The sequence below is a fragment of the Dromaius novaehollandiae genome, chromosome 2 (genome assembly GCF_036370855.1).
Source record: "Dromaius novaehollandiae isolate bDroNov1 chromosome 2, bDroNov1.hap1, whole genome shotgun sequence".
Classification (NCBI taxonomy): Eukaryota; Metazoa; Chordata; class Aves; order Casuariiformes; family Dromaiidae; genus Dromaius; species Dromaius novaehollandiae.
In genome coordinates, this window is record NC_088099.1 from 110149756 (window position 1) to 110164174 (window position 14419).

Below are 14419 nucleotides of genomic sequence, written 5' to 3' on the forward strand. Positions count from 1 at the left end.
TACAATGCAAGAGTAAACAGGACCTTCAAGACTAAAACTACTCATCTAACAGCTCAGAATCTTTGATTCCATTTGTCCTGACAAGGATTGTCTCTTTTTTTTTTTGCAAGAATTTATTATTTGATTTAAATATAAACAAACAGACATCGGTAAGGAACTTTAAGTCTCCTCCCATCTTTCCCAGAAGGATCTATTATGAATATCTGAGATCTCAGGAGGAGTATCATTTTCCTACTAATAGATTGAAATGTATCTGCTAAACCAAGGGCTTTACTTGGTTTAATGCAAATTACATTAGTTTGGTGAAAATTAGAGCAAAGCATCTGTGATGATAAGCTTTTTTTCCTCAAAATACCTCTGACAAAATTATCGATAAGAGTAGATACTACAACTCAGTAAAGTAACTTCTTTAATGACATACTCTAGGGAAAAAAATATATACAAATGGTTTCAGTGGTTAGAGTGAACACAATGTATATGCACCTTATGTTTCTCCAAGAACTTCCAGAATAATTCTGCATTTCTTCTCCCAGACAGAGTTGTCCAGGTTTTTGGTAAAGAGTTTTACTTAAGGGTAAAAAGAATCAAATCATCCACATCTTCATACTGATCAGAAATATTTCTGCGGGAGATTTTTTGAATCAGTAACAGTGCCTTATGATATATGTACTTTAAAAAAAGTGCATTTATCAAAAGCTGGTTCCAGCTGGTAACAATTACATGTAAATGAAATGTGTGTTTTCTATAAATTATGATTATAAATAATATATGCACTGATAATGAAAATAATGTTACATTTTTATTAGGTATAGTTCACATTATTACTTGTCTGTGCTTTAAGTGGATGCCCTATGTGTCTGTGATTTAAGTGGATGTCCCATTTCACTCACAAGCAGTGGTTATTTCCTTTTATACATGATTTCCTACTTATAGGAAATTCAGGAATCTTCACAGTTTTTTCTTTAAACCTCACCAACACATTATTTTAAATGGTGATTAAATAAAAAAGCTTTGGCCCAGGAATCAGTTCTGACAAAAATAACACTGAATCAAGACAATATCTTTATGTGGCCATGTCCTGTTTACATCAGTGGGTTTACTCTTTTTGTACAGTGTGTACTCTTAGGAAAGTTCTCAAAAACAAATGCTCTAACAGAAAAGCAGCAGAACTTTATGGAAAAAGTACAATATCAAGTGCAAAGGTCACTTTATAAGTACTTTAGCATTTAGTACCAGTGATTATATTAAAGTCCCAGCTAAAGAAGAGTTTCAAGATATTATCATATGTAAATTTATTTTTTCCAAGCCACAATACCTGCATAAAATCTTTATAACTCATGAAAACACTGCTTTTCCAAAGCTGCAAAAGAAGATACAGCTTTTGTAAGATCAGACACATGAAAAAATTGCAGGTGTAGGACAAAAGTAAATATAGGTTTAGAAAACCACAGAAATGGTTCAGCTTGATCATTATGTTACCATATAGTTCATGGAAGCGTATCACAGAATCTAAATCCATGAGGTCAGGAAATGTTTTTCTCCATGCCATTCTCCTAACAAAAATATCTAAACATTTTGATACAGAAAAGACAATGAAATAATGAAAGGAGTTTAAAAAAGGGTACATATTAACCATACTAGGGAACACGAAATGTTCCTATTATCAGCCTCAGTAGTGCTAATGTAAGTGCTGCCTCACTGCAACAATGATTTCAAATCATTTTGCTATATTTTAGAAAAAGTAATTAAGATTTAATGTACAACCTGATTATTCATTCATGAGGCTTGATTAGATCTAATTTTTATTTTAATTCCTTTATGACACAAAGAACTCCGGCAGCAGACCATGGAGTTTTTTACACAGTTTTCCCAGCCAATTCAAGTAATAAAACTGGAATAAAGTGTGTATTAAAAAAAAAAAAAAAAGAAAAAGCTAACATACTAAAAAATTGATAGAAATAGAATTTCTTTCTTGCTAAGATTGCCACTGTTTGGGCTTCCAAGCCTTCTGTGGACAACAGGTTTGTAACAAATACTATATAGAATTCCTATACATACATCTTCTCAACCTATGTCCGTCTACCAAACACAGCTTGACACTTTGAAGATCAAAGATATTCAGTTAAAATCCTCTCTGTTTTCTCCTAGTTTTAAAGTCAAAAACTTTGAAAGACAAAGTATTCAGTACTCTCAGTGTAATAGCATTCACAGGCTCATAAGAGACAGCTGCACGAACAAAGAGAAATTTGTTTGAATGTATAGCAGTTTCATTTTCTGAACCTTTTTGTTTCTTACTATTCTGCTCCAGTTCTTTGTTATCTGAATCCTTAATGAGAGGTCTTACTGTGTCTACGATTTTCCACTGTAATAAAACCAAAGCACAGCAGTATGTCCCCATTTTTCACCAAAACTCTAATTCCAACAGATCAGCTCTAGAAGGTTAAAGACAATATATTCTAATACTTACACTAAATTTAAAGGTTTTATCTGTCAGGATTAGTAAAATGACATTTGCTTAACAATTCCTTCTTTAAAATCATACCTGAGAGTAAGATTCAGAATGAATACAAAAGTTAAAGGAAACAGAAAAGTCTGTAGCTTTCATATATCCCAGTGCATAGTACTGTTCTAAGCTAGAACAGGTTAGCACACTTATTGAAATGTAGCTCTGCATATTTGAAACTTGGCTACTTGTACCTTGGTTTCAAACGCTACATAAATGTCACACAAAGAGACTTTTTATATAATGAGAAGAATGAAGCACTCAGAATTGATTGGAAAAATCATTAACATAAAATAAAACCCGTTTTCACTGAAGCATTTCAGATTTTAGTGGAGAAACTAAGCATTATTTCATTATCAACTATCAAAACAGTTATTTTGGCAGCTTCTTTATAAAATATTTCCAATTGTCTATAAAATGATTTAAAAGTAAATTATTATATGTAAGCATTATAAATAGTTTCACACAAACACTTCCCTTTTTATCCTCCCCCATTGCAAATAGTCTTAAAACTTCAAAAGTTTGTCATAGCGATTGAGTAACATCTATAAGAAAGTAATCTTTAAGCAAGTCTTGATTTTGTTTTCTAAAACTTCTGGTTTCATTTTACAGGTCCAAATTCTTGTACATGAAAATCAAAATATTATTTGAAAACTAGCTCAAAGTCTCACAGCAACTACCTTCATAGCAATTTGAGAAGAGAAAAATAAATCGCACACAAGTTGGACTATAAAGAATGTGAAACACAGCAAGTTCAACCATTTTGATATGGTTCACATTAAAATTTTACACATTTCAAATAGCTGTATGGACAGGATTTCGAAAGTGGAAACTGAAATATATAAAGACACAGGAGTAACAATCTGCTGAGAGAGAAAGAGTACGTCAGTGCTAACAGTAAATTATACTGAAGTTCAGAGTTATCTCACAGAAGCACACTAGTCAGTGCTCTCAGGTATTTCATGGGCTCAGACCCTGAGCTCAAGCAAGAAAAATACACTTAAAAATATATAAATGGCTGGCTATTATAAAATGGGCTAGTTGGCAACACAGTGCCTTAATGAGAAAATGGGAATGCAGGGGTTTATGGATGATTTATTGTCAGCATCCTTTCTAAAATGAGATAAAATGCCCGGAGAGATACACAGCCTACTCCCTGGCCTTGCTGAGATTTGTCATATGAGCAACAGGACCACAAAGCAGATTCTCAAAGGATACAAATAACATATTTATGATTTACTTGACCTTATTTAATAGAAAAATGGTTAGCTAGTGTTATTGTCCTTCCCTGTGAATAAAAGTACCCTGGAAAGTTAGTAGGACCATAAAGCACTGAGAAATGTTGATATATGTAATCCATACCTTAGTTATTATTACAAAGAAGACCTTTGAATTAGGTCAGCAAAAAGTAAATCTAATCTTTGAACAGGTTTATTTCCTTATTGTTTAATCAAGTGAACAGAGTTATAGCAAACAAACACATGGAAAATTTATCCTTAGAGGGACACTGAGCCAATATGTAACATTCTCAAGTATCAGCTAGCTCATCTATCCTTTCTAGATTCATTGCAAGATTGGTATCGCAATAGAGTTATCGTTATAAATGTAATACTAATTTAACTATTATTATAATTTATATTTATTTTAGTGCAAGCTTGAGATCCTTAGTTACAGCTTTATAACTCAAGTTAAAAAGTCACTCAAAATATTTTTGTGTTCTTTGTATAAAATGTAGTCAGACTATATTGTATCAAGATACACAAATTAATCATAAGATATATTGCTAAGTATCTTCTGTGACTGCCTAGAAAACTATATATATGAGATTTTAACTATTGTGTTTTAATAATATGACCATCAGGGATTAGAACTATAGCAAGATTCGCACAAAATCCTTACATTTTTATTAGCTTTTTCTATGAAGCATTTTAAACTGTTTTTTTCTACTCTACTTTCAAACATCAAAGTTCAAAAATTGGTACCTCTTATTATATATAATGTTACTTCTCCAACACAACACAAAAGAAGTTTCTTTCTCACAGTAAACAGTATTAATCATGCCCATTGCTACCTTCAGATGATCATGAAGAAGTTATGCTACAAACATTTCAGACACAGATTCTCCTATTTCTAACATGTCTAAAAAAACATGTGGAATAAAATATTGAATAGCTAGTTGGCATTTGGTTCCTGGAGGACTGATCCAGGGCTCTCAAAAATCAGCAAGAACCTTCAGGGTTTAGATCTTCAGGAACCTCTAATTAGTTATCTATTTTATGCACCAGCACAGCTGTTTGAATACTGATATGTGGATGTAGTACTGAGGTAATCTGTTTTTGAGAACACCAGCAATTTTCCTTTTACGTTATCTAATATTTAATAAAGTCAAAATTTCTTGAAGCTATTCCCACGATATCAAAAGATATCAAACTCAAACTCAAAGACAGGATAAGGAGTTACCACCTACATGCTGGCAGAACAAAATCAGCACAGAAGTAGAGGAACCAGCAAGCTACCATACAAAACAGAAAGAGGTATTACTGACCACGTAAGAGCACTGGCAATGAATATTGTAAGACAGCACATTAGCTTTCCTTCTCAGCTGGCATGAAAATTGGCATTTGGGAAAGAAGGAAAAAAAAAAAGAGAGAGAGAGAGGGAGATAAAGAAGGAAAGAGGGGAATTTAGGGAGAGAGAAAGAGACTGAGAAAGTAGTTGGCTGCAACAGCTCTCTTTGTCTCTGAGATAACAAATAAGAAATTCAAATTTAGATTGGCCATCAACAATAAAATGTAGAGACATTCTGAGAGAAACTTTGTGCTAAATATTTTAGAACCTGGTTCCAAGTTTTAGAAACTGGTTCTAAGCAGTGGCTTAATTTTTAGCATTGATTTGGGAAAGTACTTATTTTATCTTAAACACTTAATTTAACTGTAACGATCACAAATTCAGTGATTTTTAAAGCTCTCAGGAACATTTTTAACCTGAAGTGCTAAAATGTATTCAACTCTTAAACAGGTAAATTAATAAAACATTTTCTTTTGTATTTGAGTCTGTTCAACCTCTGCCTGCATTATAGACTGTACATTACGGAAAGCTCCATATGGTTTTGTTGTTTTTTACTAGACAGGCAAATTTCTCCAAGAGAGTACATTTTTGTAATACATTTTTCTGTCTCTAACAATTTTAGTATAGCTCTGATGAAGAAATAAGTGTTTCCAGCAAGTAAATTTCAGATAATAATACATTCCTTTGAAGATCCAAGTTATTTCTAACATTTCTATAGAACTATATAACTCTCGAGTATCTCCAATATCTGATGACTAGCTCAGTAAAATGCTATGAACTTTAAAAATGGAAAACTATATTGAAAATAGCAACTACTGCCTTGTATCAGTGTTTCTGCATTTTAACGTTACATTCTGAAGAAGGAGTCTCTCATAGATATTATTATCATGCAAATGTTTCAAAATTATCTCAAACATTTAATTCTTTTTCTCTTCCAGTTGTCAAAAAAAAAGATCCATGCAAGGATATTTATTTATCAAAAAACAATGCAGCTGTAATAAGTATTACAGAAAAATGAGGAAGGCAGATTATCCACTGACTGCCCTTTTCATTTGTTCTGTTAAGCAAATTATTTGGAACAAGGACCAGGCTCACCATTTCTGTGATGTACCACCATTGAAATAAATAAACTCTCATTCATTTTCATCAGATTCCAAATCTGGGAGAAAAAGGGAAATAAACACTGTTTAGATTCTTACACTACTTATTACTCAGATATTCTAATTAAAAACAGACAAATGCCAAATTATTTTAAAATTTCATTCAAGTTTCATTCAAGGTTTGCTTCCTTTTGCGCATTACCTCCAAACTGCCCACGTACAGCAATGGGATAAGTTCTATCCTATTCATATGAAATATTTTTATTTAATGTATTCTTGAGCAGTCTTTTTTTTTTTAATTACAAGAATTACAACTGATTTTAAACCCCAACTGTTCTAGATGTTACAGATGTTACAGAAGTGGAAAAAAGAATATTCCGCAGTCTAAAAAGGCTGGAATCTAAAATAAAGAAACACAGAGAAGATGCAATGGGGGAAGAAGAGGTCCAGGGTAGAAGTCGTTTATCCAAGATCTACTACAAAATCAGAGACAGAGAACAGCATGCAAATCTCACAAATCCTAATCAACTGGCAACTGAGAGTACTGGCATTCACATCACCTGAGGAAAAAGGTCTTCAAAAATAGTGCTTTATTATATAATGAATATATTTTATCCAACAGGCATATATAATTACACATAATGAGAGACTGAAAGAATATTATATTAACATTAATACACTTTTTATACATAAGCCTATTTCTTTTTCTTTTTGAAATCATTATGCTTTAGATGACTCTTTCAAAGTAATATAGCTTGAAAGAAACTGAGAACTTCTTTTACCTAAAAATCACAGCAACTCCAAGGGAGGCTTTTTTTTAGTTTTACGCAGATTTTATGAGCTAGGACACTCTTCAGTACAATCCCTAATATAAAGATCTGTCAGCTTTTGGACATCAAAGACACATTTACCACAGATGTGCTGATTCACATTGTTCCTGGGAAGCTGAAGTCTGTCATTCTAGATAGCCCTGCAAAGTGCCGCAGATCTCAAAATATTGGCAGTGACCAAACTACAGAAGAAGCAGGTAATGAGCACATCCAACCACATCCTGCCTATCTAAAGACTAACCTGAACACCTTGTGTCAATAAAAATTTTCTTCAACTGAAACTGAAATGGAGAGTTTCTCCAGCTGAAATCAGTGGATGAAGACATTCACTTAGGACTTTAAAATTAGTCTTTTCATGTAAAAGTAGGGCAAAAATTTACATATTAACATTGTCCATTACAGTTTTGTACCTTGAACTGAAGCTGTTATTCTACTAAATCTAGCGGACATTAAAAATAAACTTTTTGAAAATATTCTTTAATTTATTATTAAAATGCTATATAATTCTAGATATAAAACACAATAGTTGAAGAAAGATCAGCCCAAGTCAGAAAGATCCCCAAAGTAACCTACACTTACTTCTATAACAGGATAATTGACTACCCTCAAGGCTCAAGTGAAACTTTATATTCTATATTCTACTCTCTTTTAATGAAGAACAGTGTTCCATATTTATTTAAACAGCTTGATTCCTTCTTGATTTATTATTACCTCCCCACTATTGGCTCAAAGTTAAACACTAAGCAACTTTTAATTGACTACATGACAACAATATGACAGTTTTAGCATTAAAAATGTGGAAATATTTTGGATTGGTTGGCAGTCAGGGAATACATTTAAAAATTCAAAATTCTTGAATGCAGAGATGGTTGCACATGAGTGTTGAACACAGTGATTAACATGCAATTATGGGCATAATGCAACATAACTGACATCCCACAAGCCTTATGAAAAATAGTACTTTATGAAAAGGAGATACTTAACATGTGCCGGAAAGCAATATTCTGAAGCTGTGAACAAAGACTGAGACACACATACAGAGGAAAAATCCATGTATTGCAATAGCTACTTAGTGTTCTGTGACAATTAATCTCTTAAATTTATTTATTGTATGATACAACCTAAGGAATCTATTTATCTAACAACGTCAGTGGTAAATCTTAATCGCGTTCCTGGTTATTCTACAGATCTCAGTAACACTTGTCACGTAGAAAACTGCATCTTGGTGCTAAAGCATCAGCATTTCAGAAGAAAATTATCATCAAAATGTCCTGAAATATTTGTTTTCTCAGTACTTAAATAAAAATTCTAATAGAATATAATGTGTACTATTTACATTTATTCCTTTTCTTGAAACAATGAATTTTCTTCTATGATCACAAAATTCTTACGTTAGACCATTAGGTTATTAGAGTATGTAATGACTGATTTATAGGTGTTAATCAATAGAAGAACAGAACAATCATGAAACAAATATCCTTTTTCATTCAGATGTACATAGAAAAAGAGGTGCACCTAGAGTATTTCACATACGTATATTTGCTTCAATAAAAACAGTAGGTACACTGTAAAATAAATACACAGTAACATACAGATAGGAGTATGTTTTTAAAAGTATGGGTTTAGATTCAAAGTAACCAGGGATACAGAAAAACAGCTAGTCATTAAAAGTTCATGGAACCAAAGCATAGCATTGTGTCCAACAAGACTGAAATTAATTCTGAGTGTGATAACACAAAGGACAAGTTTTTGAGTGATTTGGATAGCTTGTATAATGTTGTTCAATGTAGCCAAACCATGTTTATACAATGAAAGTATGCTACAATGAACTTAATACAGTGACTAGGTGTATTTCTGTGGCAATACAGGACAGTCGGCTCAGTCCTGGCATCAGCTATAACCTGTAGGAGAAACAGGTTTGTCCAGACCTATGTTTGTTCTTGCATGAAGCCAGGACAAATAGTTTCCTGAAGAGGTTGTTTGCAGGCTATTACATTTCTTTGTCAGGATGTTATTCCAGAACATAATCATTCCAATGAACATCTGGGAAAATCAAAAATTTTCTTATTACCTTATAGTGGCATAGCTTTAGTAGTATTTATTATTGTATTACATTCAGCTATTTGAGATTCACCACTCTGGGTTCAGTCTAGGACCCCTCTGAGGCTGTACTCTTCGTATTGAGCAGCAAACCCATATTATCTGGGTTATCATGAGGGGATAAACTTTCAAGCACCAGATTTTTCTATCATCATCTTCCAGGTCAACTTTCTTTCAGTTAGTCTTCTTAACACTACACAATTTATTTTTGATGTCAGGTATTATTCTCTATACCACATATTTTTTTCTCTTCAAGAAGAATCAGGCACAGTATATACAGGCACAGCACACATACGCACAGCCCAATTACCTGTTCAAAATTACTTTCCCTTGTGAAGTTCCCTCCCCAGGAGCTTGATTTTTTTTTCTCACAGCAATACCAAATTTTGTTTGTACTTCCTCTTAACATTCTCACAACTGACCCTAAAAATAGCATTTTTGGTTTGAAACACTGATGCAGAATAGCAACATAAAAATTAAGAAAATTACTTTCACTGTTAATAAGTATTGTTGTAAACTGTAAAGATAATCAATTTATATATAGCACATCTTCTTTTAATCTACCTATTTTAAAATTAGCATCCAGACTCAACTGTTAAATATGTATCATTCACATTTTTTCAAACTAGTTAACTGAATCTGTAGATTGTCTTTTGCTTCTGTCTGCTCATCCAGAGATTGCTGTAGCTTTTGAATCTGGTTTAGTGGATCAACATGCTGAAAACAAATAGACTGCATTTCAAATATTTTTACCTAGATGTTACCTATAATGGAAAGTAACATCCAATAATATTTGAAGCTGTTCTCTACATATGTTCATATATATTTAACTTTTCACTTTTTAAAATGTTTAACTTTGAAGAGTAACATTCTGCTTTCCCTATCTTTAGCTAAAGTTGTCAGATTTTATTACACGTATATCATTGCACTGTATATTCTAGGCTATACACAGAAATCCCATTTTCTTAGCTACCTTGAAATTCTTCCATTAAAATGTTATGTGACACTTTATGGACAATAAGACATTACATACAACTTTCCCCTAATCACAGACAAGGACATTTCTTTATCTTAATGTATTTCTCTCGTTCATGTGTCACTGCCAATAAAACACACACCACAAAACTGGAAAAGCAATATAGTACAAAGATGGTTTAAAAATAGGCCATATATAGCTTTCATTCCAGAACTGTAATTTGAGCCCTATGAAACTGTGAAACCGTTGCAATGAAAACTGATAATGGATGAAATTCTTTCCTTTTTTTTTTTTTGGGGGGGGGGGGGTGTTGACAAATAAACAACTGATATATGGCCAGCATTTTTGTAAAGGCTTGTCCATATACGTTTCTTCTGAGCCTGAGTGCATTTCAGTGGCCCACTGCTCTGTGTACTTGCGGAAAAGAGTTGATGGACTGATGCAAGCAACACATGCTCATTTTCTACACTGTCCCACCCAAATCCCAACGCTGATTTTATTTGCTCAGGCATTGTTTATCCCTCTTTGTAAATAAATGAGCAAACATCCAGCCAGGTTTTATTTTAAAATTTAACATCCAGTACAAATAGCTACGAAAAATAAGATCTGACATATCTCTAAGGAGTTAAAACATGGCCATATTTTTTTGCTATTATTCTGTATTTCTCCAAAATCTCAGGCAAGTAGATTACCCATGTGGTTACACTGGTCTAGATTCCAGTTCCAACCTCCAAATTCCCTCATCCGCCTTTCTTTCTTTTGCCTAGATTTTACTTTTTTTTTACAATTCACATTTGACTGTCTCAGCACAGGCAGCAAAGGGAAGGAAGTAGGTCCTTTGCCAAGTTATTTCTTAAACCAATCTTACATGCTGTTAGAAACTGATACACATCAGCCATTTAACTGTAAAACTCTAAGACGGGACTGAAAATATGCCAATTTTGCTTTCCCTGTGAGGAATTCACATACTAAATCACATACTAAAATCACATACTAAAAGATAACCAGTACTGTCCTTCCATAAAGCTTGTATCCTTGTTAACGTGATCAAAACCTAAACAACGCAGTCCAAAACGACCCCATTGTTCCCCCAGGCTAAAAACAAACCCTTGAGACAGATGTATTTACTGTGGCAGAATAACAAAGCACCTTGAGCTCAAGGCTGACCAGACTCCAGAAAGAGCTGAGCAAAGCCTTCCAGTTATGTATTTTTAAATTAGTTTCACATGGATTTTAAGCTAAAGCTTAATGAAATAACAGGAAGATTTACCTAGCTCGTTGCTCCTTCCTCCAAATTCTCCTCATTTACTTCAATATCATGAATTGCTCATGTTTTTATTGTGATATTTCGTAGTTTTGCAACTTTAAAAACTATCAGACTTCCAACAGAAGTACCCAACAACCTTGATGCTTGACACCATAAACCACCATTTATATTTATTACTGCAACTAAATTAAAACATGGTTCTAAGCACCTTTCTAGGATGATTTTTTTTTTCTTAAGAATTAAGGATATATATTTATAGTGTCACTAGTCAATTTAAGAAAATGCTGAGGGCTATATATTCTGTTGCACACATAGAAATTCTATTCCTATTAATCCAGTTACACACAGATGAAGAGAAACCATCTGAATCTGTGATTAATGGTGCATGAATCTTCTTGTATTATATTAAAAATTAAAGGAAAGCAAAATAAGAGGTGTTTTCTCCCTAAATTTTAACAGCAAGGTCCTTAGCCAGCAGACATGCAGAGCTGTGGTAACCACTTGTGCATTTCCTTATCATGTGACCCATTTAGAGTAATGTGATTTAACCTTGTCACATTTCAGACCTGGGGTAAGTCTGATGACTTTGAACTACCACGGGCTAAACTTTCAGGACACTTCAAAGGAAACATGACTGGCTGGCATTAACTGTACACAAGATTGTGGGGTCTCTTTTGTTTGTTTTGTTTTTTTTTTTTTTACCTTCTAGACTTGGATTTTCTATTTATCATACTATGTTATTGCTATTAAGTGCCACTTAGAAAGGTTCCAACCGATCCTTGATGGCTTGGTCCTATTTCCTTGAAACACAGACATTAACAAGCCAACAACTTGTTTATGAGTAAGTCTAATTCAGATGTTCATTTTTCTTTGTAAAGGACAAATCTTTGATCTGTCTGTCTTAACTATGTTTGAAGCAATTGCTACAGACAAATTAACATGTTGCAGCCTTATCTTAGTATGGGAAGAGCTCCTTCTGTTCCAGAAATTGTAACCAACCTATCACTAAAGAACAGCACTAAAGATCTCGTATTTTAAGGGTGAAATATTTCTTTCTTTCATTATTTTTTTATTTCAAGGAGGAAATTTACTTTTATTAGAGCAAAGTGAAACTTTCTTCCCATTTTTGAAATGAAGCCCAAAGCTATTGAAAAACTGATTTAACACAACAATACTCAAATTCTGTTGTTTATAAAATAATCTGATAAAACATGTTTGCAGTCACCATTGTGTGAGATTATGTACTGGTAGATTTGATTCAGTCCTGGTTGGATCTTTCCTACTTCGCATAGCCTGTGACTAAGGATTTGCTTACCCTAAGTCTGCAGTACACAAGGGTTAAATCCAATTTGATTAAATTTATTTGGGTTAGTATTTCAGGATGTTTTAAAGGCAAATATGAGTGATTAAAATTAACTAATGCAAATTTTCAAAACAGCCACCTCCATTTGTTAACGTGGCACTTTGTAGAGATGGTTAGGACACTCACATGCATGGTGGGAGACTTCTGCTCCAGACATTAAGTGAATATTTCTGTATGTACACAAAGTGAGCAATAACTAACCAGCTTATTGATTAATCATATTATTTTTAGGCAACAACCTTGGCTTTTTTGCGACTTTGTGAAATGCCTAACACATGGCAAACAGAGTTCTAAGTGACTTTGGTTTTAAAATAAGTACTTAGTATATCAATATTTGTTTTGTTGAAATATCAAAATAAAATTGTCATCAATTACAAGTTTTGAAAAAAGTCTCATTGGAAGTGGAAACAAAACCACTTGATATACCTACGTAAAAATATTCTTTAGTTTGCTAAACTGACGTGAAATTATATATATATCAAATCAATTCGAATATTGATTTTCTGGAATGGTACTCAATAGTAGTTTGGCATGGTCTCATGCAGACTATGTCTCCTATTGAGTGTTATATGAGACAGACTTGCACCACAGGAAATGTGATTCAGCCATGAAGCATGGTCCATATTGGAAAAATTACTTGAAGCACAGTTTTAAGTGGAAAGAAAATTTATGTTATTGTTCAGCTTTCATTCCAGTAGCTAGCAAAGAAAATTATTTTGTATACAAAAGCTACTTAAAACAAAGACTACCTTTGAAAAAATGAATTTCAGTTGAACAAACTGTTATGCACAACTTCCAGACCTATTCTCATATTCTTATGACTCCATAGGAAAACAGCACAGTTTTCAAACACTGCAATTATATGGTACTCCTGGCTCACAGTTAAAACGTCTGTTTTACCGATCTTGTTACTTGAGTACCTTGGAAAAAAGGATGAAATAATATACTGTCCGTTGTCAAGTAGATGACATTGACATTTTGGATAAAATTTCATCCCAGGTGTTTATCAGGACAGTTACTTGTAACTTTACAATCCTGTTTTGTGTATTTCTTTTTGATCAACATCTGAATGCAATGACATAGCGCTTCTTTTGTTCGCTAGCTGACTCATTGGTTTGAAAGTCAGAAGCTTAAAGTAGTCAGTCACTCTGAAAAAAAGAATTGAGAAGAATAAATACATCTTGTCTTCAGGAATTTTGCACATGATTGCTTAAGCAAATACATTTCCAAAATGATCTTCTAAATTCCTGAAGCAATTCTTGATTTTTTTTTTTTTGATGAGGGCTGGCAGAGTCTTACTGTCTCTGTGGAGGAAGGGCAGACCTTCCGAATAACAATGAGCTTTTAGGAGCTGTCATACCAGCCTTCTATATAGCCAGCTGACAGGATCACTAACTGTCAGCTTTCACTAATTTCATTTACATCCGTCTTACTAAATCCTTTCAGTTTTGTTGTTGCACGATGTCGTGGGACCTAATCTTTAAAAAAAATGAATAAAGGTATCCTTTCTAGAAGATTATATGTGAAATATAAACAGATATAATTTGGATGTTGGGGACAAAAAAATAACCAAGGTATAAAAATATTTTTAGAAATATGAACCGCATGTATCTTTCTGCTGAAAACTAAGACAGTGGTAGGTTATCAGTTGAAAGTGCACTAGCTGGCTATTATCTTTGCTCTTGAGTGAGCTTTGCCTCTTTTCTTGCAAG

The 14419-nt window shown here is 33.2% G+C and overlaps 1 protein-coding gene across 1 annotated transcript in view; it reads right to left on the reverse strand.

The window, feature by feature from the left end:
* Window positions 1–14419, reverse strand: part of CCDC102B (coiled-coil domain containing 102B) — a 186268-nt gene that overhangs the window by 48238 nt on the left and 123611 nt on the right. The window contains exon 6 of the mRNA XM_064507151.1: window positions 6167–6230. Within this exon, the coding sequence (XP_064363221.1) occupies window positions 6167–6230 (64 nt within the window). The remainder of the gene's footprint in view (window positions 1–6166; window positions 6231–14419) is intronic.